General features: G+C 39.4%; 1 protein-coding gene across 4 annotated transcripts in view; it reads right to left on the bottom strand.

Annotated features, from left to right (window-relative positions):
• The window catches only part of POLH (DNA polymerase eta), a 58,812-nt gene that overhangs the window by 31,930 nt on the left and 1,510 nt on the right, over positions 1 to 25,372 (bottom strand). For 2 of the 4 annotated variants that reach the window (XM_004473075.5, XM_058306784.1), the window contains exons 2-4: positions 23,426 to 23,566; positions 23,046 to 23,180; positions 18,257 to 18,474 (exon numbers count right to left, since the gene is read on the bottom strand). In XM_004473075.5, the coding sequence (XP_004473132.1) occupies positions 18,257 to 18,474; positions 23,046 to 23,180; positions 23,426 to 23,562 (490 nt within the window). In that variant the 5' untranslated portion in view covers positions 23,563 to 23,566. Of the gene's footprint in view, positions 1 to 18,256; positions 18,475 to 23,045; positions 23,181 to 23,425; positions 23,567 to 23,891; positions 24,088 to 25,372 lie in introns of those variants that run through there. The other 2 variants (XM_058306786.2, XM_071218472.1) reach the window with 2 other exon arrangements.

Genomic DNA, 25,372 nt, shown 5'->3' with positions numbered 1-25,372 from the left:
TATAGCAAAGGTGCCAGCTACATAGAAAATTTGGACATGCTCATGTAAAGAGATAGTAATGAGGTATGAACAAAGAAAGAAAATATGCTCATAAGTATCTTGAGGGAGTGGATGTGGCTCAAGCAATTGAGCGCCCGCCTCCCACATGGGAGGTCCCAAGTTTGGTCCCCTGTGCCTCCTGAAAAAAACAAAAACAAACAACAAGCAAAACAAACAAAAAAACCAACTCAGGGAAGCTGATGTGGCTCAGTGGTTGAATCCGAGCCCATATCCAAGGTCCCTGGTACAATTCCCAGCCCCTGGTATCTCAAAAAAAAAAAAAAAAAAAAAAGTATCTTGAAGATGTTGAGTGAAGGTTCACTTACAAGAAAATATTTTCCAACTATCATGACTAGTATTTCACTCCTTTAGTGGGTTGTCTTCCTCCTCTCACACCCCAACCATGGGTACTGAGCAACAGTCTCCTCTTCTCAGTATATATGCATTTTCTCTTGGTAACCTAGTACTGTCTGATGTTTCAACTTGCGTATGCTGAGTAAATGCAAATCTTCATCTCTCTCCCCAACAATACTAAATTCTAACCCCTTATTTTCACCTACCTACAGAATAACTCTTCTTGAATTTTTCATTATACTACTTAAACCAAAATTAAACTTCTTTAATCTTCCTCCTCAAAGTTTTTATTTCCCAACTTAATTCCCTATTTCTATTAAAGGTTAAAAATGCAAATAATGTTGGCTTCTTTTCTTTCTTTCATTCCCCATTATTCAGTTATTTAGCCAACAAAGCCTACATCAAAATGTTTCATGTATCCATTGAAACCCACCTTATTTAAGGCCTTCAATATTTTTACCTAGACCACTGTAACACCTAAACCACCCTCTACTCCCTGACTGCATTCTACCCAATGCCCACAAATACTCTTAAATATCAATGTTATCAATCTTATCCCCTGTTCAAAACTGCCACTGGCTCTTTCAATTTATCTTCCACTAATCCGAAATATGTAAACTTACAACTTCCTAAACATGTCATGTTTTTACCTTAAGACCACTTATGCTGTCTCTTTGCTGTTATTCCTTAACTCTATTCTCATCTATTCTCAAATAAATCTTATTTATCCTTCAGGGTTCATCTCAAGTCTCATCCATCATGAGGTCTTCTCCAATTATTCTAATTTTGAGGTGTCCAACAGAATTTCTTTATAGTATCTGTAACAGGAAGTACAGCATAATTTTTAGAAAGAACAGGTTTTACAGTCAGGAAGTTTCAAACATTGGCTTCACAACCTACTAGCTGTGTGACTTTGGGCAAGTTACATAATTCTCTAAACTTCTGTGTCCTCATCTACAACATGATGGGGAAAATCCACCTCAGAGGGTTGTTGTAAGGACTGAGCTATATACACAGTCCCTGAAAACACAGTGCCTTGCACATACTAAGAACAATATATAATATTATAACAGCCCTAATTTTAAAACTTTATTAGGCTTGGGAAATATACAATACAAATAATTTATAAAAATTGTGGAGTTTTCTGAACTGTCTTTTTTTTAACTAGTTAAAAAATCTTCTCTTTTCTGCTTCAGATTTCTTTATCTTTGTTCTCCTAGATTATGAAATGTTGCAATCCTCTGTCACCCTATATCCATATCACTTAAAAAGGACTACAGGTGATAAGTATCATTCCCTTGTTTTCTAACCACACTTTTACTTTTTCTCCAGTTGATAAGAAGGATCTATAAAATTTTAGGTTTTCTCTGTGCATAAGTCCTTAAGGGAGAAAATTCAGTTAGTTTTGGTGTTAAATGCACACTCAAATGGAGAAAAGATTTTCCTCTTTTCACTGGATTATCTTGGCACTATTGTAGAAACCAAATGATCAAAAAAGTGTGGAGATCTAATTTTGTACTTTGTATACTGCACCATTGATCTATAGGCCTCTTCTTACATCAATACCACATTACTCTATTACAAATGGAATCCAACAGCATAATCAAGAGAATTATACACTACAACCAAATAGGTTTTATTCCTGGTATGCAAGGGTGGTTCAACATAGGAAAATCAATTAATGTAATAGACCACATTAACAAATTGAAGGGAAAAACACATCATCATCTCAATCAATGCAGAAAAAACATTTGACAAAATCCAGCATCCTTTCTTAATAAAAACACTTCAAAAGATGGGAATAGTAAGGAAAATTCCTCAATATGATAAAAAGTATATATGAAAAACCCATAGCCAACAGTGTACTCAATGGGGAAAGGTTGAAAGCTCTCCCTCTAAAATTGGGAACAAGACAAGAATGCCCACTGTCACTACTGTTATTCAATATCATGCTAGAAGTTCTAGCTAGAGCAATTAAAATAGTAAAAAAAAAAAAAAAAAGCATCCAAATAGAAGGAAATAAAACTTACACTATTTGCAGATGATACAATTTTACATTTAGAAAATTCTGAACTATGACAAGGTATTTGAGCTAATAAATGAGTTTAGCAAAGTGGCAGGATACAAGATCAATACACACAAATTAATAATGTTTCTGTACACTAATATTGAACAATCTGAGGAGGAAATCAGGGGGAAAATTCCATTTATAATAACAAAAAGACTCGAATACTTAAGAATCAATTTAACCAAGGAAGTGCAGGACCTATAGCCAGAAAACTACAAAACAATACTTTAAAAAAATCAATGAAGACCTAAACAAATGGAAAGATATTGTGTTCATGGATTGGAAGACTAAATATGGTGACAATGTCAATCCCACCAAAACTGATTTATAGATTCAATGCAATATCACTCAAAATTCCAACAGCCTACATTATAGAAATAGAAAAATTACTAAATTTATTTGGAAGGAAAAGTGAACCCAAATAGCCAAAAGCATCCTAAAAAAGAAGAGCAATATAGGAGAAATTTTACCACCTGACCTTAAAACATACTACAAAGCTACAGTGGTCAAAACAGAATGGCAGGGAGCAGAGGTGGCTCAAGCCATTGGGTGCCTCCCTCCCACATGGATGATCCTGGGTTTGATTTCCAGTGCCTACCAAAAAGAAGATAAACAGACCCAGAGAGCAGACAGCGAGCATAAACAATAGGGGTGGAGTGGGGGTATGTGGAGAAATAAATAAGTCTTTTAAAAACACACAAATAAAACAGCATGGTTGTGACCTACGTATCTTTAAAAAAAAAGACAAAAATTTTTTTCAAAATTAAAAAAACAACAGCATGGTATTGGCATAAAGACAGACACATTGATTAGTGGAATAGGATTGAAAGTCCAGAAATAAACCCTCACCTCTATGGCCAAGTGGTTTTGGACAAACCTACCATGTCCATGTTAACGGGACAAAACAGTCTCTTCAACAAATGGTGCTGGGACAACTGGATATCCATAACCAAAAGAATGAAAAAGGATCTCTGTCTCACTCCCTACACAAGAATCAACTCAAAATGGATCAATGGACTAAATATAAAAGCTAGGACCATAAAACTACTAGAAGAAAATGTAAGGAAACATCTTCGAGGTCTTGTGGTAAGTGGTGGTTTCTTAGACCTTATACCTGAAGCACACAAAACAAAAGAAAAATAGATAAATGGGACCACCTCAAAATTCAATACTTTTGAACCTCAAAGGACTTTGTCAAAAGGGTGAAAAGGCAGCCAACCCAATGGGAGAAAATATTTGGAAATCACATGTCCAGTAAGAGTTTAATATCCATGATATAAAAAGAGATGCTACAACTCAACAATAAAATGACAAATGACCCAATTAAAAAGCGGGCAAAATGAACAGAAATTTGTCCAAAGAAGAAATACAAATGGTGAAAGAAACACATGAAAAAATGTTCAACATCATTAGTGATTAGGGAAATACAATCAAAATTACAATGAGATATCATTTCACATCCAATAGAATGCCAACTATTAAAAAGACAGAAAACTCTAAATGTTCGCGAGGATGTGGAGAGAGAGGAACATTTACTGTTGGTGGGAATGTAGAATGGTATAGCCACTGGGGAGGACTGTTTGGCAGTCCCAAAGGAAGCTGAATATAGCCTTGCCACGTGGTCCGGCAATACTACTACTAGGTGTATACCCAGCAGAACCAAGAGCAATGACACGAATAGACACCTGCACACTGATGTTCACAGAAGCGGTATTCACAATTGCCAAAAGATGGAAACAACCCATCAACCAATGAATGGATAAACACTGTGTTATATACACATGATGGAATATTATGCAGCTATAAGAAATGAAGTCATGAAGCATATGACAACATGGATGAACCTGGAGGACACTATGTTGAGTGAAGCAAGACAGACACAAAGGACAAATACTATATGACTGCTATTATGAACTAAATATACTCTGCAATCTGATGGTGTTAATAACTTGAATATGGGTCACCAGAAATTAGAATGAGTTTAGAGAATGGAAAGCTTAGGGTTAACTAGTGCAGAATAGGTAAAAAAAAAAAAAAAAAAAAAGCTAAAACATTATGCTAAGTGAAAGAAACCAGGCACAAAGTAATATGCAATTTATGATTCCAAATATAAACCAATTTATAAAGATGAAATTAGATTAGTGGTTAGGTAGGGCTGTGGAAGGACAGAGGGATTGAGAGGTGACTGCTAAGGGGTTTGGAATTTTTCTTTTTGGAATAATGAAATGGTTCTAAAACTTTTTAAAAACTTTTTTTGTGATGAATGCACAAGATTGTGATTATACTAAGAGCAACTGATTATACACTTTTGAAAGATTGTATGGTATGTGAATATATCTCAATAAAACTGCTTTAAAATAAATAAATATGCAAGAATAGCCAGAAATAGCAACTATGTACAGCAGGGGAAGCATACAGAGATTGAAAGATGATGAACTTTTTTTCTGCTTTTTTTTTTATTATTATTGAAATAATAAGACTCTCTAATAATGTTTGAAGTCATGAATGCACAACTATATGATTATGCCAAATACCATTTATTATACACTTTGGATGGATTGTATGGTTTACTTCTGTATCTGTATTAGTCAGCCAAAGGGGTGCTGATGCAAAATACCAGAAATTGGTTGATTTTTATAAAGGGTATTTATTTGGAGTAGGAGCTTACAGATACCAGGCCATGAAGTATAAGTTACTTCCCTCACCAAAGTCTATTTTCATGTTTTGGAGCAAGATGGCTGCTGACAGCTGCGAGGGTTCAGGCTTCCTGGGTTCTTCCCTTCCAGGGTTTTGCTTCTTTCTGGGTTCAACATTCCTTTCTTCCTAGGGCTTGCTTCCCTTTCCTCTGTGTGCTTACTTCCCAGGGCGCCAGCTTAAGGCTTCAGCATCAAACTCCAACATCAAAACTCCAACATCAAAAACCCTCGCATCAAAAGCTCCAACTCTGTCCTTTGCCATACCTTTTATCTGTGAGTCCCCACCCACCAAGGAGTGGGGACTCAAAGCCCTAATGATGTGGCCCAATCAAAACCATAATCATAACTCAATCACACCCAGTGATAGACCAGATTACAAACATAATCCAATATCTATTTTTGGAATTCATAGTTATATCAAACTGCTATAGTATCAATAAAATTAATTAGTTTTTAAAAATTACCACACTATTTTAGATACTGTAAATGATAGCTACATCTTGAAATCAGGTACTGGAAGTCCTCCAACTTAGTTCTTTTTCAAAGTTGTTAACAAGCTATTCTATATGTTTTGCATTTCCATATAAATTTTAGAATCAGTGTCAATTTCTAAAATTTCCTGCTGGGATTTTAGAAAGGACTGCATTGTATCTAAAGGTCAATTTGGGGAGAATTGAGCCCTAATATTGAGTCTTTTGATGAATGAGCATGGTATATTTCTTGATTTATTTTGTCCTCTTTAATTTCTCAGTGATATTTTGTAGTTCTCATTTACTAGTTTTTCCTATATTGTTAAATCTATCTCTAAATATTTCATTATTTTAATGCTATTGTAAATGATACTGCTCTTTAAATTCCTATTTGCCATTTTTCATTTTAGTATTTAGAAATACTGATTTTGCCTATCAACTTTGCCCCCACAACCCTGCAAAAATTACTTAGTAGTTCAAATAAGTTTTTTCCCCCTAGAGTCCTTAGAATTTTCTACATACATGGTCATGTCACCTGCAAAGAAAGTTTACTTCTTTTTTGCCATCTATATGCCTTCCCCCCCATCCTGATGTGACTCCCTTGCCTGTCTGCTCATTGTCTCTGCTTGTTGTGTCCGCTCATTGTCTACTCGTCTTCTTTAGGACACACTGGGGACCAAACCTGGGACCTCCCATGTGGGAGATGAGTGCCAAACCACTTGAGCCACATCCACTCTCTGCTCACGGAGTTTGCTCATTGTGTTTGCTTGTTCACCAGCATTTTCTGTCAGCTCATTGTGCCTGCTTGTCTTCTTTAGGAGGTACCAGGAACCAAACCCAGGACTTCCCATATGGAAGATGGGCGTCCAACTGCTTGAGACAATATCCACTCCCCTATCTACCCTTTATTTCCTTTTCTGGTCTGATTGCAATGACTTGTACCTCCAAGTCAAGGTTGAAGAGAGGGAAGTGGACATGGCTCAACTAATAGAGCATCCATCTACCATATGGAAGGTCCAGGCTTCAATCCCCAGGGCCTCCTGACCCGTGTGGTAAGCTGGCCTATGCGCAATGCTGCCATGTGCAAGGAGTGCCGTGCCATGCAGGGGACCCCGCATAGGGGTGCCCACACGCAAGGAATGTGTCCCTCAAGGAGAGCCACCCCACGTGGAAAATAAAAAAAGCGCAGCCTGCCCAAGAGTGGCACTACACACACAGAGAGCTGATGCAGCAAGATAACACAACAAAAAAGAGACAGTTTCCCAGTGCCACCAGATAAAGCAAGCGGACGCTGAAGAACACACAGCGAATGGACATAGAGAGCAGACACCAGGGGGGAAAGGGAGAGAAATAAATAAATCTTTAGGAAAAAAAGGTTGAGGAGAAGTGGGGATAATGACCATCCATGACCGTTCCTGATTCTCAAGGTTAACTATCTCTAGCTACACTCCACAACTCCAGGGACCATAAACATAAAAGAAGTTCCTGTACTAATAATAGGAATGGCCTCCTCTGTGCTAGGAGCTGATTACTGCCTTCCAAGCTCCCTCTAGTTCAGGGATTATTAACCTTTTTTGTTCCAAGGACTGCTTTGCCAGTCAGGTGAAAACCAGAGACCCCTTAATAAGCCCACATTATACTGTGCATTATTTAATAAATATATCACACCCACACCAACATGTCCCCACAAGAATAATGTTTTTTTAATTTCAATTCGAGTTATTCATCTTCTAACAGAGGTAGGATTAAGGTCTCTACTTTCTTGCTGGCTGTGAGCTGAGGACAGCTCTCTGCCCCTAGCCAAGTGGCCCTCTCCAAAGGCCCTCTCATAGCACAGCAACTTACTTCTTAAAAACCAGCAAAGAGTCTCTCCAACTCTGACAACCCTCATTTTTGGTGGCTATTTTGCTATTTATTACACTAATAAACAACTGTTTCATGTTATATGCATTCAGAAGATGTCTAATACACATGCAGAGAGAAATGAATTAAGAGCAAACAAAGGGTGGAGAAGACAAAAGAGATCCTTAACTAAAATGAGCTAGTTACAAAATAGTCTTGATGGGGAAGGTTAAATGTGGATATTTTTTAGTATTACTTTTAAGTAAATCCTACTTTCCACCTATAACTATTTTAAAAACAGAAAATACAAAGTTGCAAATACAAGATGACTAAGCAGGCCCATTAAGAGGCAGGATGGTAAAGTTGAATAGAAATCTCATTAACAAAATGTCATAAATTCCTGGGTTTAACATAAGTCACAACCATGACATCTTAATTTCTGGAAGGTTTCATACACTTAGTTAAGCTATTTTCTGCCATCAGGGTTTTTTGTGTTTTTTTTTTTTTTTTGGTTGCCACACTTAATAAGATGATTCAGGAATATGATCTAAAATGTCATCATAAACTACTAGACATTTCACTGTTCTGGACACTATATATAATAAGATGATGTTACAGCATCTAGAAGCTTAACATTTAAACTGGACATGTTAAAGCAACAGATATATAGGACATACAGAAATAATTTCTTTATAAACCTTGGCATGTTCTACAAAAATGTACATAGGTGAGAAAAGAAGGTACAGAAGAGGAGCATTTCTATTTGAGTTAACACTTCTTCAGCTGGAGATATTGGAGCTCTTCAACAATGTTTTGCAGCTAAAAATCAATGTACTGTGTGAGAATAATTCTTAATCTGAAGTATGTGGGTCTCAGAATTTGTAAATCTCTTGAGAAATACATGCAAATTTGTTTTATGTATAGATACGCATTTTCTAAGGCTAAGTTCCACAGATTATAGACTCTCAACAGATTGTCAAAAGGGTACGTTACCTCCCCCAAAACTTAAAAAAACTACTAATTTAAAGCAGTATTAACCAATTCAAAAAGTATATTAAAAAAAAATTTTAAATGCACTATTAGGCAGGGACTACTGCCCTAACCAGCAGGAAGTAACTACAGAAGAATGACCATCACCCTTCAGCACCCCTTAAGAATAAGGGCGTGAACTTTCTGAGAGAGGAGTTGAGGCAGGTTAGTACAGGGAAACGAGGAAAAGACAAGCCACAACATGGCCGACAGACAACATGGCTGTGAGACTCCACCAAGACCTTGACCCTGAACTTGAGGTTCCAGTTAACTCCGGGACCTCCCCTGGGCCCCAAATATTCCAAACAGTCCTTGCCATTGGCCTCCACCATTGGTGGGGTGGACAATAACTGCTGGGGCCATTCCTGTTAGAATTAACAAAGGGAGGAATATTTAACAGTTTAAAAGGTAACCATACAAGCCAGAGCTCACTTTCTTTGCCTACGGCAGCCTGCACCAAATCCTGTATATACTTCTGTCCTTCTTTCCTATTTCTCAGCAAGCTCTGTCCTTTGAGAAATTCTTTTTACTGGCCTAACTTAAAAAAAAATTTAAAAATGTTTAAAAAAAACAGGGTATGGATATAGCACAGTGATGAAGTGCCTACTTCCTATGTATGAGGTCCTGGGTTCAATACCCAGTACCTCCTTTAAAAAAAAAAAAATTAGCCACATAAGATGTGTCATAAAACTAAGACCAAAAGAGAACCTTCAGGAAGTGGATATGGCTCAACGGATAGGGCTTCTGCCTACCACATAGGAGGTCCAGGGTTTGATACCCACGGCCTCCTGGCCCATGTGGCAAGCTGGCCCATATGGAGTGCTCCTGAATGTAGGAGTGTCGCCCCACACAAGGGTGCCCCCTGTGCAAGGAGTGGCCCCTGTGCAAGGAGTGTAGGCCCGGTGCTGGAGAGCAGATCGCCCAGGAGTGGAACTGCCTACACAGAGAGCTGATGCAGCAAGACGACACAACAAAAAAGAGACACGGAAAAGAGACAATATGAGACACAGTGAGCTAGGGAGCTGAGGTGGAGCAAGAGAATGATCGCCTCTCTCCCACTCCAGAAGGTCCCAGGATGGGTTCCCGGAGCTGCCTAATGAGACTGTAAGACACAGAAGAAAACACAGCAAATGGACACAAGAGCAGACAATGGAGGAGGGGATAGGAATAAGAGAGAGAAAAAAAAAGAAAACCTTCCTTATTACAAAAATTAAATTTCTGACTCTAATTCCAGAATTTAAAAAACTTCACATTTTTCATTATCAAATGTTTATGTATCATAACTTTGCCTCCTTTATAAGTGGCACATTTTTGTTGTCCATTTTATTTCCCTAGAGAATTAAAGGATCTGCATCTTCCAGTTTGACCCACCCAGCTATGTGAGGATCAGAGAATAAAATAATCCCTTAGTGTTCCTTAAATCACAAGCTTTCCTGGGCAATTCTACTATTATCCTTCAGCACAACATTTAAAAAATATATTATACAACTGTTCAATAGCAAAAGGAAACTTTACATCTTACATCTTATTTTAAAACTATGGAACCCAAAGAAAATTCACCACTGTAACAAGAAATAAGAAAAGCTGTTTGGGAATTTTTTCTGGACAAATCTATTCTTTTTTTTACAAGAAATGGATTGCCTTTCAGATTCTCCAAGAAATTTCCTTGCTACAGCTTTGTATCCAGACAATTTTCTTTTGGTTAATGTCCAATCTTCAAAGTTTTTTACTGAAAGAGCTCTTCCAAATAATAATAATGTTACAAAATAATACTTCTAAAAGTAAATGTTACAAATAAAGGGGAGAATAGATACACTGTTTTGAATAATAGCCATTATCAAAAGTACTAGAAAATGGCTAGGAAAAAATGTAGACACACTATTGTTAAGTCTCTAGATGGAAAATTCTTGGTTCTGGGGGATCCAACTGAATTCTACTTTCATAATATTCAATTAAAAATATATAAGAGCCTATTCTTCATGCACATTCTCTTAGATCCGGTATCTAGAACAATCATAATCTAATATAACCACAAGAACAAGTTTTTATTGCCCTAACTTTATTCTAACCTAAGAAAATACTTTTAAACTTGAAGTACATTTTATTTATCACTGCACTTTGATGAAGATTATCAAAAGTTGTGTCAAGTAGATAAAAGTAGATAAAAATGAACTTCTAAAAATAATTTATCACTCCCGCAGATATCCATAACCAAGGAGAAAATATAAAACAGTCTAACAGTCACATTAGCAGTTGAGAATTTAAACCTACAACCCCAGGTATTGGTTCTTCTGAGGGCTACAGAGACCGACAGGTTCTATGGTCATGGCAGATGGACTTCAGTGCCATGTCAGTTGGCTCTACTTTGGAGTTTGTGTTCGTGAGTGTGATGGAGTTGGGCTTGGATGTGATCTTTGTCCATAAGCCTCTCCTGTCCCTTTTACCAGACCTGTAGTTGGCACTGGAGATTAGTGTATACTCAGGGGACCTGAATCTCTGGACTGTCTATGTGATAGCCAGGCCCTGAGCCTCAACAGACTTGCAACTCCTACCCTCTGGTTTATTGGTCTTACCCCAGCCAGTTAAGAGGGAGGTGAAGAAAGCACCAGGGAGCCAAGAGTGCCTACAACTGCAAACAGGAGAATTGCATCCATCATCCAAGTGGCATCTAAGCACCCTCTTGATACAGAGGTGGAGTGGACATAACCATCCCAGGGTCCACAGAATGGAGGAATAGAGTATGGATTAGAGTGGACTTACTGATATTCTATTCTGGAACTAATGTGATTAGTAATAGAAGTAAATGTAGCATTGAGATGGAGAAAGTGGCCATGGTAGCTGCTGAGGGCGGGGAGTGGGAAGAAGAGATGTGATGTGGGGGCATTTTCAGGACTTGGAGTTGTCCTGGGTGGTACTGCAGGGACAGTTACTGGACATTGTATGTCCTCCCATGGCCCACTGGGTAGAATGGGGGAGAGTGTAAACTATAATGTAGACCATTGACTATGTGGTGCAGCAGTGCTTAGAGATGTATTCACCAAGTACAATGAATGCCCCATGAGGATGGAGGAGGTTGTTGTTATGGGAGGAGTGGGGTGAGGTGGGTGGGGGTATATGGGGACCTCATATTTTTTTAATGTAACATTAAAAAAAAACAAAGACTAAGAAAAAAAAAGAAATAAAAAAATTAATTTAAACCACCTAGGAAAATAACAAATTAATGCATAAGACATTTATAGAAAAAATATAGTTTTAACTAAAGATGTAATAGTTGTAGGAAGTGGATGTGGCTCAAGCAGTTGGGTGCCTGACTCCCACATGGAGGTCCTGGGCTCGGTTCCCAGTGCCTCCTAAAGAAGATGAGTAAGACAGGGAGCTGATGAGACATGCTGGTGTAGCGAGCTGGCACAAGATGATACAGTGAAGAGACACAACAAGGAAATACAATGAGAGACACAACAAGTGGAAGTGGAGATGGCTCATGCTTTTGGGCACCTCTCTCCAACATGGGAGGTCCTGTTTGGTTCTGGGTGCTTCCTAAAAAGCATACAATGAACAGATAGCAAGCGCAAACAATGGGGGGTGGGGGAGAGATCAATCTTTAAAAAAAGATGTAATAGTTACATATTCATATAAAAAAAGAATCTTAATCCCTACCTCACACTGCACACACACACACACACAATCAATGGACTGTGAAACTAAATGTGAAACCCAAAACAAAAAAGCTTCTAGAATATAACAGATTATCTTCACAACCTTGAGGTAGGCAAAGGTTTCTTAAAGAGGACACAAAAAGTATTATCCATGAGGAAGAGAAAAAAGATAAAATGGAACAAAATAAAAATTAAGAACCTCTGTTCATGAAAAACTGCCATTAAAATAATGAAAAAACGAACTTCTAGGAAGATGGTGAATTAGAAAAGCACAGGACTCTCTTCTCTCTCAGAAAAATAGTTAGAGGACAGAAAGAAACAGCATGGAAAAAAATGTTCTAGGGTTTAGGATACCCAGGGAAGGCTGGACACCACTCAGCAGAGAGAGGGACACAGGAAAAAAGATTTCGATGGAAAAACTGTGAGTAGAAGCTGCAATTGCAGCCACCAGCCATTGATTGCACACTTTGAATAGATTGTATAGCACATGAATATATCTCAATAAAACTGCTTAAAAAAAAAAAAAGACAGTGAAAAACCAAGTCAGAGACCAGAAGATTTCCAATAAATATATCTGACAGGGAAGCAGATGTGGCTCAAGCAGTTGGGCTCCCATCTACCATATAGGAGGTCCAGGGTTCAATGCCCAGGGTCTCCCGGTGAAGGCAAGCTAGCCTGTGCGGCGACCTAGCACAAAGGGTGTGCCACCCTGCGCAGGAGTGCCGCCCCATGCACAAGTGCCAGCTGACATGGAGAGGCTGGCGCAGCAAGATGATGCAACAAAAAGAGACACAGCAGAACAGGGAGCTGAGGTAGCCCAAGAGACTGATCGCCTCTCTCCCACTCTAGAAGGTCCCAGGATGGGTTCCTGGAGCTGTCCAATGAGAATACAAGACACAGAAGAACACACAGTGAATGACACAGGGAGCAGATAAGGGGGTGGGGAGTGGGGGGAGAAATAAATAAATCTTTAAAATATATATATATATCTGACAAAGGATTCATATTCAAAATATATAAAGAAGTCCTATAGATCAGTAAAAAAGATTCATGACAATCCAATAACAACAACAAAAATGGGCAAAAGACTTGAAGAGGCACTTCATGAATGAAGATACCTAAATAGTCAAGTTTATAAAAAGGTGTACAACTTCATTAGCACCAGTAACAGGCAAACTAAAACTACAATATAATTCCATTACACACTCATCAAACTGATTAAAATGCAAAAGCCAGGGAGGAAAAAAGCAAGTGTGGACAAGGATGGGGACCAACTCTAGATCTCATCTGCTGCCTGGAATTATAAATTGGTACAACCATTACGAGAAACTGTTTGGCAGTATCTACTAATGCTGAATACAGGCAAATTCTAAAGTTGAGCACTTCTAGACATATTCCCAATAGAAATGCATGCCATCAGAAGATTTATACAAGAATATTCATAGCAGCATTACTCTCAGTAATCAAAAACTGTAAACAACCATCAAAGAAGAATGGATGAATTGTGGTATATTCATATATTAGAATATTATACAGCAATGAAAGTAAACAAACTCAACTACTTACAATAACAAATGAATCTCACAAAGATAATGGTAAGAGAATGATTACAATTTTATAAAGTTCAAAAACAAGCTAAATAGAAATCAGAATAGTGGTTAACATGGGGTGGGAGTTGGATAGTGACTGGAAGGGTGGACAAAGGTGGCTTCTAGGTTCTAATAATGTTTTTTTAAAAATCTGGGTGCTGGTTACCAAGTAGGTTTACTTTGTGAAAATTAATCAAGGTGCACATTTTTATTTGTATACTTTATGCATATTATATCAATTAAAAGTTTACATGAGAAAGAAAAAAGGAAAACAATATACCAAACTCCAGATCTAAGAAGGAGCAGAAATAGTAGAACAGATAAAAAATTTTAATTTAAGAAAACTATTAAAAAATTAAAAGGGACATAAATGAAGGGCTAAAAAAATTTGTGAGATATACCATGTTTATGGATGGGATAACTTAACATTAAAATAACTATTCTCTTGGAGTGGATGTGGCTCAAGCAGTTGAGCGCCCACCTTCCACATGGGAGATCCCGGGTTCAGTTTCCAGTGCCTCCTAAAGAAGAGGAGCAAGACAGTGAGCTGACACAGAGGTCCAGGGCAGCGAGTTGATGCAAAGAGATGTTGCAACAAGGAGATGCAATGAGAGACACAACAAGCAGGGAGTGGAGGTGGCTCAAGTGTTTGGGCACTTCCCTCCCACGTGGGAGGTCCCGGATTTGGTTCCTGGTGCCTCCTAAAAGACAATGAGCAAACAGCACACAACAGACAGACAGAGAGCAGACAAGAGAGCACAAACAATGAGGGGATGGAAATAAATAAGTAAATTAAAAAAAAAACAACTATTCTTTCTTAAATACGTACATTCAATATAATTCCATCAGACTTTTTGAGAACTTCAACTAGCATATTCTAAACTGAATAAAGATGCATAAATAGCTAAAACAACTTTGAAAAGCAAAAGCAGGAAAGCAGATGTGGCCCAAGGAATTGGCCTCTGTCTACCATATGGGAAGTACAGGGTTCGATTTCCAGGGACTCCTGGTGAAGGCATGCTGGCCCGTGCAGTGAGCTAGCCCATGTGGAGTGCTGGCCTGCGCAGCAAGCTGGCCCAAGAGGGGCGCTGGCCCATGTAGGAGTGCTGGACCATGTCAGCAAGTTGGTCTGAGCAGAAAGCTGGTGAAGCAAGATGACATGACAAAAAGAGATACAGAGAAGAGAGAATAAGAGATGCAGCAGACTAGGGAGCTGAGGTGGTGCAAGAGATTGAGCACCTCTCTCCCACTCCAGAAGGTCCTAAGATTGGTTCCCAGTGCTGCCTAAAGAAAAGACAAGCAAGCACAGAGGAACACACAACAAATGGACACAGAGAGCAGACAACAAGGAGGGAGGAGGGGAGAGATAAATAAATAAATATATTTTTTAAAAGATGTATTTATTTATTTCTCTCCCCTCCCCCCCCCGGTTGTCTGTTCTCTGTGTCTATTTGCTGCATCTTCTTTGTCCGCTTCTGTTGTTGTCAGCGGCATGGGAATCTGTGTTCCTTTTTGTTGCGTCATCTTGTTGCGTCAGTTCTCCGTGTGTGCGGCACCATTCCCGGGCAGGCTGCACTTTCTTTCGCGCTGGGCGGCTCTCCTTACAGGGTACACTCCTTGCGCGTGGGGCTCCCCTACACGGGGGACACCCTGCATGGCAGGGTACTCCTTGCGCGCATCAGCACTGCACATGCGCCAGCTCCACACGGGTCAAGGAGGCCCGGAGTTTGAACCGCGGACCTCCCATGTGGTAGACGGATGCCCTAACCACCGGGTCAAGTCTGCCGCCGAAATAAATCTTTAAAAATAAAAAAAAGCAAAAGCAGAGGAGATTATCAAATATTAAGACATATTACAGGGAAGTAGATGTGGCTCAACTGATAGTGCATCCATCTACCATACAGGAGCTCCAGGGTTCAAACACAGGCCTCCTGTCCCATGTGGTGAGCTGGCCCACGCACAGTGCTGCCGTGTGCAAGGAGTGCCATGCCAGGAGTGCCATGTCAAGCAGGGATGCCCCCGCATAGGGGTGGACCCATGCACAAAGAGTGCGCCCTGCAAGGAGAGCTACCCCACATGATAAAAGCACAGCCCACCCAGGAGTGGTGCCGCACACATGGAGAGCTGATGCATCAAGATGATGCAACAAAAAGAAAGATACAGATTTCCAATGCTGCCGAGAATGCAAGCATACACAGAACAACATACAGCGAACGGACACAAGAGAGCAGACAATGGGGGGGGGGAGGGGAGAGAAAAAAAAAATCTTAAAAAAAAAAAGACATACTACAAACAACAAAGAACAACAGCAGTATCTTTCTTTCTTTCTTTTTTTTTTTTAAAAAAAGGATGTATTGGGGACTGAACCCAGGACCTCATACAGGTGAAATGCACACTCATCCACTGGGCCACACCTGCTCCAGCAGTATTTTTCTACAGCAGGTACAGAGAAACTACTGGAATACTACAGAAACATGTCCACGTATATAGGAAAAGTTGAGGAAAGGACAGATTGTTTATTAATAAGTGTTGGGAAAACTGGTTCACTATAAGGAGAAGACTTAAAGTAGTTCCTTATCTCAAATAAAAAGGTAAATGTCACATTGTTGAAAGATCCAAAAGCAAACTATAAGACAACTAAAAGAAAATATAGGAAAAAGTCTTTGTGAACTTCTAGTAGAAAAGGGATTCCTGAAATGAGATTCAAAATGCATGAACCAAGAGATGAAAATTGGTAAACTAAAAATAAGAATTTTTGTTCACCAAAGATTAGCATAAACAGATAGATGGCAGACTTGAAAAAAGAAATTTACAATGTCTAAAATAGAAAGGGACTAATAATTAGGATGTACAAGGAACTCTTGTAAATCAACAGGAAAAAAATTGTCAAGAAATCAAGTGGAAAGATTGGTGAAGATTATAAAGCAAGTCACAGAAGCAGAAATCCAAATGGCTGCCAAGTATGTGAAGAGATGCTCAGCCTCAATTAGTAATCATAGAAATGTAGATTAAAACCAAATACTGGGAATCAGATGTGGCTCAAGCAATTGGGCTCCCATCTACCATATAGGAAGTCCACGGTTCAATGCCCAGGGCCTCCTGGTGAAGGAATGCTGGCCCGTGTGGTGAGCTGGCCCATGTGGAGTACTGGCCTGCATGGAGTACTGCCCAACGCAGGAGTGCTGCCCCGCACAGGAGTCCTGGCCCACACAGGAGTCCTGGCCCACATGGAGAGCTGACACATCATTTGTTGATGATGCAACAAAAAGAGACACAAAAGAGAGACAATAAGAGACACAGCAGGTCAGGGAGCTGAAGTGGCACAAGAGAATGATCGCCTTTCTTCCGGAAGGTCCCAGGATCAGTTCTCGGAACTGCCTAATGAGACTACAAGCAGACACAGAACACACAGTGAATGGATACAGAAAGCAGACAATGGAGGTAGGGGGGAGCAATAAATAAATGAAATTTTTTAAAAAAATACCACTTTATAGCCATCATATTGGCCAATTTTTAAGAAATTAGATAATACCAAGTGTTGATGAGGGTATGAGGGGAAACAGGAACTCTTGTGTACTGCCAATGGGTTGTGTAAACTCATACAGCCATTTTGGGGAGCAATTTGGCGGTACTCAGTGAAATTAGATATATGTCCATACTCTATGACCCAGCAGTCCCACTTATGAGAACATTTCCCAGAGAAATTTTTACACAGGTCCATACACAAACAGGTCCATAATACAAACAGTAAGGAGTTAGAAGTGACTAATGAGCTTGTCACTAGAAGAATGGTTTGTAAACATGGGGATCCATACTATGGAATACTATGCTGTAGTCCAAGCAAAAAACTGTACATAAATATAGCCACATGGATAAGATCTCTAAAATCATTATTGAAAGGAAAATATTAAGAAAAAGGACAAGATCTGTAATAGCAGAATACTGTCTTATAAATTAAAAAGCACATATACAAAGCAACACTATGGAATTTATAAAGATACATACATATCTAAGGAAACTTATCAAATATATCAGTGGGTATCATAGAGTGGTTATGAAGGAGCAAATAAATAAAATAAATAAGAGGAGACTTGCACATCCCTTTGATAATGTACTACGAACAGATGAGAAATTTTGAGTGACTCTACTCCCTGTATCCAAGTTCCCCTTCAAAAAGCTCACCTTTCTTACAGATGAAGAAACCAAAAAAACTAAGTTACATTTATGTAATTTAACCTACAAATGATGGAATTACTCGTTTGGTCTTTCATTGATAACACTAACCTGCCCTAGTTATATCAAAAAGAAATTTGCTTTCTTATGGATTTCATGGCTTCTCAAGATACATATCCCTGAAAAGAGAATTCGTGTATCCTCTCATGTGAATATTTGGGATTCATTCAGACTGTAGTTTAAGGTTCTTTTAATCAATCCAAGATGGATCAGCATGAGCAAGCAAAGTGGGTTCCAAACACAGACAGCAGAAGCAAAATGATGCTATACAAACAAGTACCTTTTTGAACAGTCCCTTCTGCTGTTGTAGGGCCTTTGGGCAATCCTTCAATGTAGGTGCTTGGCAACAAGTCTGCTGAGATAGGCTGACCTTGTAGCTTTTGTAGTCTCTCTTGCACAGCACTGGTGAGATCTACATAAGCTTCATCAATGCTAGCACGTTCAATCACAGCAAACTGAGACATTACCTCCATCACTTCAACACTGGCTTCCCGGTACCTAAGAGGTATAAGGACCATATGTGTAGGCAATAAACATAGGCACCAAGTAAGATCATTGGCCCCATTCCCTCCCTGCCATATAGGAACAGTAAAATAATATACATAATCATTGCAAGGTCTCCTTAAAGACACAAGCTGCTTGACAGAGACCAAATAAGAATCCAACTGAAGAGATCAATGGGCAGCTGGATGGTCAATAAAAGCAAAGAATAGGAAAAAGCATGGAGACAAACACTTTTTTTAGGAGATACCAGGGATTGAACCCAGGACCTCATACATACAAAGTAGGCACTCAATCAGAGCTACACCTGCCCTGCACAAACACTTTTAGTACAACTCTAGCATATGGTAAGAGGAAAGAAATGCCTCAAACTAGTTTAAATAAAAACCATGTTATTATTATCACCTATTCCTTTTGTTATTTTCATATACCCACCATGCAGTCTTCTGCTTTTTTTTTTTTCTGACTTTCATTTATTTCTCTCCCCTTCCCCCTATTGTCTGCTATGTCCATTCGCTGTCTGCTCTTCTACATACGCTTGCATTATCCAGCAACACTGGAAAACTGTGTCTCTTTTTTGTTGCATCATCTTGCTGCATTAGCCCTGGGTGGGCTGCAGTCTTCTCACACGGGATCACTCTCCTTACAGGGCACACTCCTTGCACATGGGGCACCCGTACGTGGGGCGCCCCTGCGTGGCACACCGCTCCCCGCGTACAGTAGCACTGCGCGTGGGCCATCCCACCACGTGGGTCAGGAGGCCCTGGGGATTGAACCCTGGACACTCCATATGGTAGGCAGACGCTGTATCAGTTGAGCCACGTCCGCTTCCCTGCTTCTACTTTTGTCTTCAAATAAAAGGTAACTTGTGGAAGACTGCACTTATCAATGTACTTAAGTATTTGGTCTTCCTCAGAGTATTTCTCAATATGAACTAACAAACTGAAGTTATGAATTTTATACTTCAGTCACTGGTGAGTTTGTTAACATGGGAGTTGGTCCTTGCCACACCCCCAGTCCCACAACCAAATCTGGTCACTTCTGGATATACTAACATTCAAATTATCAAGTTAAAGATAAGCATCTAGAATATAGTTACATGTCTGGAAAGGCAGACAAGTCTTCCCCAGGGGATACCCAAACTTACCATATACCTTCTATCCAAACTATAACAAGCAGCTTTTCTGGCCGTTTTTGGCTAGTTATTGATGGCAATATATGGATTTTTTTCTTCTTCTTCTCTCCTTTGGACTTGCTATGAAATTTAAGTATGTTCTTTCCTTTTTTTTTTTTTTAAGTTTTTACTTATTTTTTCTCCCCTTCCCCCCGCAGTTGTCTGCTTTCTGTGTCCATTTGCTATGTGTTCTTCTGTGTCTGCTTGCATTCTCGTCAGCGGCACCAGGAATCTGTGTCTCATTTTGTTGCGTCATCTTGCTGTGTCAGCTCTCCATGTGTGTGGCCCCACTCCTGACAGGCTGCACGGGGGGCAGCTCTCCCTATGAGGCACACTCCTTGCACATGGGGCTCCCTATGTGGGGGTCACCCCTGTATGGCACGGCACTTCTTGCACACATCAGCACTGCATGTGGGCCAGTTTTACCACATGGGTCAGGAGGCCCTGGTTTGAACCTTGGACCTCCCATGTGGTAGGTGGATGCTCTATCCATTGAGTCAAATCCACTTCCCACGTTCTTTCTTCTTGTTGAACCAATTTACCATAAAAACGGAAATATTTGCACCTCTTTATTAAGACTTCTGTAAAAACTAATACAATTATTGCTCTAAAACAGTCTCAAATGAGAGAAACTGAGAAAGAAAACATCAGAAAAAATTTTTGACTTTTTCCCTTTTAAGTACAATTTAGACTGGGAAGAAGATAAATAGGCCTCAATGGGGAAAAAAAAAAAAGAGCAAGCAAGAGAAAGAAATATACCTTCATACATAAAGAGCTGGAAAAGGATACTATGTTGCAGTAGTGGGTGTTTCTTCAGTTTTCTGGGGCAAATTACTCCAAGGTATTTTTTTTTTCCTTTTTTTCAAATTTTTTATTTTTAGCTCTCCCCAACCAAGATATTTTTTTAAGAATATGTGATAAACTTTATACAACGTACTCAGTGTATGCAAATTTCTGCAAATATTTTGTGTGATCTCTGTATCTTAAAAAAAAATGACAAAAAAAGTGAATAATAAATTTCTGTAAATATCATTTGTGGTGGTTTGGAGTTATGTACCCCAGAAAAAACATGTTCTTAACCTTAATTCATTCCTATGGGTGCAGGCCCTTATAAATAGGAAATTTTGATGAGTTATTTCAGATAAGGTATAGCCCAGGATGGGTCTTAATCCTATTATCAAAGGTCTTATAGGGAAGGTCACAGAGAGAGAAAGAAGCCACAGAGGAAACAGACAGAAGATGAAGTCAATGGAAGCTGGAAGAGAAGGGAGAAGCCAGGAGAGGTTGCCATGGGCACTGCCATGTCAAAGAGGAGACAAAGACCAAAGATCACAGGTAGCCAGACCCAGAATGCCAGTCTTCAGGAAGAAAGCATTGCCTTGATGACGCCTTAACTTGGACTTCTAGCCTCAAAATTGTGAGCCAATAATTTCCCATTGTTTAAGCCAACCCATTACATGGCATTTGCTTTGGCAGACAGAAAACTAAAACATTTTTTATTTTTATAACCTAGTTTCTCAAATTGATGATTAAAATAACTTTAAGGGAAACGGACTTTGGCCCAGTGGTTAGGGCGTCCGTCTACCACACGGGAGGCCCGCGGTTCAAGCCCCGGGCCTCCTTGACCCGTGTGGAGCTGGCCCATGCGCAGTGCTGATGCGCGCAAGGAGTGCTGTGCCACACAGGGTTGCCCCACGCGCAAGGAGTGCACCCATAAGGAGAGCCGCCCAGCACGAAGGAGGGAGCAGCCTGCTGAGGAATGGCGCCGCCCACACTTCCCGGGCCGCTGATGACAACAGAAGCGGACAAAGAAACAAGACGCAGCAAAAAGACACTGAAGACAAACAACCGGGGGAGGGGAGGGGAATTAAATAAATAAAAATAAATCTTTAAAAAAAAAAAAAATAAAAATAACTTTAAAATGCCAGGGTTTATTGACTCTTTGGTCCAAAAACTTACTCCTAAATTTTCTACAACTGCCTACGTTCACTTTTAGAGGAAAGCAAGTGATCCAGTTTTAAGCTGGTATTGTATGCCTTTTCAGAATCATACTCTCAAGTCAATAATATGTATTTCAGGGAAGTTACATTATCTACATGATCATAAAGTTCTATTTAATACAATGTAGCAAATGTCCATTAACTGACATAATCCTGTTTTAGGGCTTAAACTATTATCTATGGTCAAATTTGTCTTCCCTTCTGACAATAAATCCAATATGGAGTTGACTATGTTACTCTACCTTTAGACTTCCAATGCAGGAATTCAGGAATTCCTCAAATTCCAAGTTAAAGCATGGACCTTACAACACACCACACAGCACAGTGTACTGTGAGAATGTGGATAACAGGAATCTGAAAAATAAATTTCAATCCTCAGTCTACTACTTCCTATCTGTGTGAACTTATCTTATTTCCTCATTTGTTAAAGTGGGAGTAATACTAGTACCCACAAAGTGACAATGTGAGATATAAAAAAAGATACAATATACATAAAGAACTTAACATGGTACCTGGCATGTAATATAAACTCAATACATATTAGCTATTAGGATAATAACTAAGTGACTTGGCTATGCCTATACATGTCTCATGTTCCAAATTTGGGGCATCCAACTCAGTTCAAAAACAAAGGTAATCTCCTTTGAGATTGTTTAATTCTGTCAAATGATTCTAGATATTGCTCTGGAGTATAAGTTTGACTCCTCTAAAACTTCTTAGGTCACAGAGAATTTATTTACTTCGGGAAGCGGACTTGACCCAGTGGTTAGGACGTCCGTCTACCACATGGGAGGTCCGCAGTTCAAACCCCGAGCCTCCTGACCCATGTGGAGCTGGTCCATGCGCAGTGCTGATGCATGCAAGGAATGCTGTGCCACGCAGGGGTGTCCCCTGCGTAGGGGAGCCCCATGTGCAAGGAGTGCCCCCGTAAGGAGAGCCGCCCAGCGTGAAAGAAAGTTCAGCCTGCCCAGGAATGGCACCACACACACGGAGAACTGATGCAGTAAGATGACACAACTAAAAGAGACACAGATTCCTGTGCCGCTGACAACAACAGAAGCGGACAAAAAAAAAAAAAATTACTTACTTCAAACACTTAAAAATTTTGACTTGAGAACATAGGAAGTAGTGTTAAATTTTAATTATAACAGCCAATTTTTAAATAATTCAGGAACTGAAAGGGCATCAACGGTAGCAAATTTTGTAAGTTATAATAACTTTGAATGGTTCCTGCAATGCAATATCAATATCTGTTTTCATTTCATAGAGATAAGATAGCTAACTGAAAGTAACCTTTTCAGACATTTACAGAAAACAGACTTGAAACCATTCCTAGCCTCATGGAATATTATTTCCAACTTTTCTACTACCCTTAAATAACCTTTTCTTCTTACTTGGTGAGGTTAGCTTTCCCACGAGACTCAAGAACTTGTGTGAGAAGAAGATCAGGACATAACTTCTTAGCATCATCTGCCCACATGCTTCTAGTGACCCCAAACGCACGAGCTTCGTAACTCACTGCAATTATTCTGTGGGTAGAATAAAAGGGAACAGAAAAGTATTATTACATGATCATATATAAAACAATTAGAAATTTAACAATATCAATGGTCTATAAACATAATAGTACAAACTTTTGGGCCATAGATGCCACCATTCAGTCCCAAACAAACAGTTCAGATATCTCAAAAATAGGACCTAGCAGGGTGTCACGTATTTCCACAGACTGAAATAGTAATTGACAGTTATATGTATATATGTAATAGATACATACCCACCACCTCTCCATGATTTGTACTGTACAACTGCACAAGGTTTATTCCTCAAATAAGGATTTTGCCGCTGTTCCACTTGAACAAAAAAACAGTCCATGTCCACCAGAGCAACTACTCGATCCTGTCCAGTAGCCATTTTTCTGTAAGATGATGTTTTATGGACAGTTAGAGAGAAAAGCTAATCTACTGAGATACCAAGAATATGGGAACTAACAAGAGTGAAAAGGGTACAATTTTTAGTAGTAAATACTAAAGGCCTTAAAAATGCCCACCTCCCAAAAAAGAGTCAGTCATGACCTACTTTGAAAATAAAACTTGGAGCACAAAGCAAAAGAAAATAAAAAACCCATTCCCTAAAATAATTCAATGATACTACACAAAAGAAAATCTATAATTAACACATGAAAATGGGCTTAGCGTCATTAGTCATGGGGAAATGCAAATTAAAACCAGGGGCCTGCCTACCACCAAGGAGGTCCTGAGTTTGGTTCCTCATGCCTCCTAAAGAAGACGAGCAAGACAGTGACCTGGCACAACAGGTTGGCACGACAAGCTGATGCAATGAGGAAACACAAGACACAACAAGCAGGGAGCAGAGGCGACTGAAGTGATTGGGCACCTCCCCCACATGGAAGGGCCAGGGTTCAGTTCCTGGTGCCTCCTAAAAAGATGAGCAGACAGCAGATACAAACAATGAGTGGAGGAGAGAAAAACTGCGAAAGTAGTAGGGTTCCCATACACTCAGTTTCCCCTCATGTTTACATTTTCCACAGCGCAATTATCAAACCTAAAAAATAAATCTGTTATATCATTATTAACTCAACTACATAGATTTGGGGGACTTCACTAATTTTCACTAATATTCTTTTTCTGTTCCGGGACCCAATCCAGTATCCTACAGTACGTTTTAGTCATCATGTCTCCATATTTGCCTCCAAACTGTGATACTTGCACAGTCTTGTTTTCCACAATCCTGATACTTTTGAAGAGTACTAGTTAGTTATTTTGAGACTGTCTCTCAATTTGAGCTTGTCTGATATTTTCTCATTAGATTGATGTATTTTGGCAAGAATATCATGGAAGTGATGCACTCTTATGATGTCAATTATAATGGCTTTTGTTTTTTTAAAAAGATTATTTATTTTCTCCCCGTACCCTCTTCCCACCCTGATGTTTTTGTTGTCTGTATTTTCTTCTCTTCTCATTTTCTCTCCTCTAGGACTCACCAGGATTCGATCCTAGAGACCTCTCTGGGGAGAGAGGTTCCCTGTCAATTGCAACACCTCAGCTCCTGGTTTCTGCTGTGCTTCACCTTGACTCTTCTCATCTTTCTGCGTGACTCACTTGCACGGGGCACTGGCTCACCATGTGGGCATTTGTGTGGGCACTGGCTCACTATGTGGGCACTCACGTGGGCACTGGCTTGCTGCACGGGCATGCTTTCTCTTCTTCTTTTTCACCAGGAGGCCCCAAGGATCAAACCCAGGTCCTCCTATACGGTAGGTGGAAGCTCTAACACTTAAGCCACATTTGCTTCCCCATTATAATGTCTTATTATTGGTGGTATAAACTTTGACCATTTACTTCAAGTGATTCTGACGAATTTCTCAGTCAAGTTACTATTTTTCCTTTCATAAGTAATAAATATTTGGGGACTAGAGATTATGCAAATATCCTGTTTCTCCTCAAACTTCCAACCACTATTTTTAGCACACTGGATCTTGCCTTTAACAATTATTATAGTATGCTAATGAGAATTTTCTACCCATTCCTGTAAATTTCTGAACACAAAACAAAGCTAATGTTATTCATAAATACCCATACCTGAACAAAAGCAAGGATGGTAAGTTGGAAGAACACACCTTACACCTTTGAGAGGAGGTACTAATGTTATCCTTTAACATTCTTATTAATCTAGAAGAAGGAACATAAACTAAAGCATTGGC

Source organism: Dasypus novemcinctus, chromosome 11, assembly GCF_030445035.2.
Source record: "Dasypus novemcinctus isolate mDasNov1 chromosome 11, mDasNov1.1.hap2, whole genome shotgun sequence".
NCBI lineage: Eukaryota > Metazoa > Chordata > Mammalia > Cingulata > Dasypodidae > Dasypus > Dasypus novemcinctus.
This window is presented reverse-complemented; position numbering and strand designations above follow the sequence as displayed.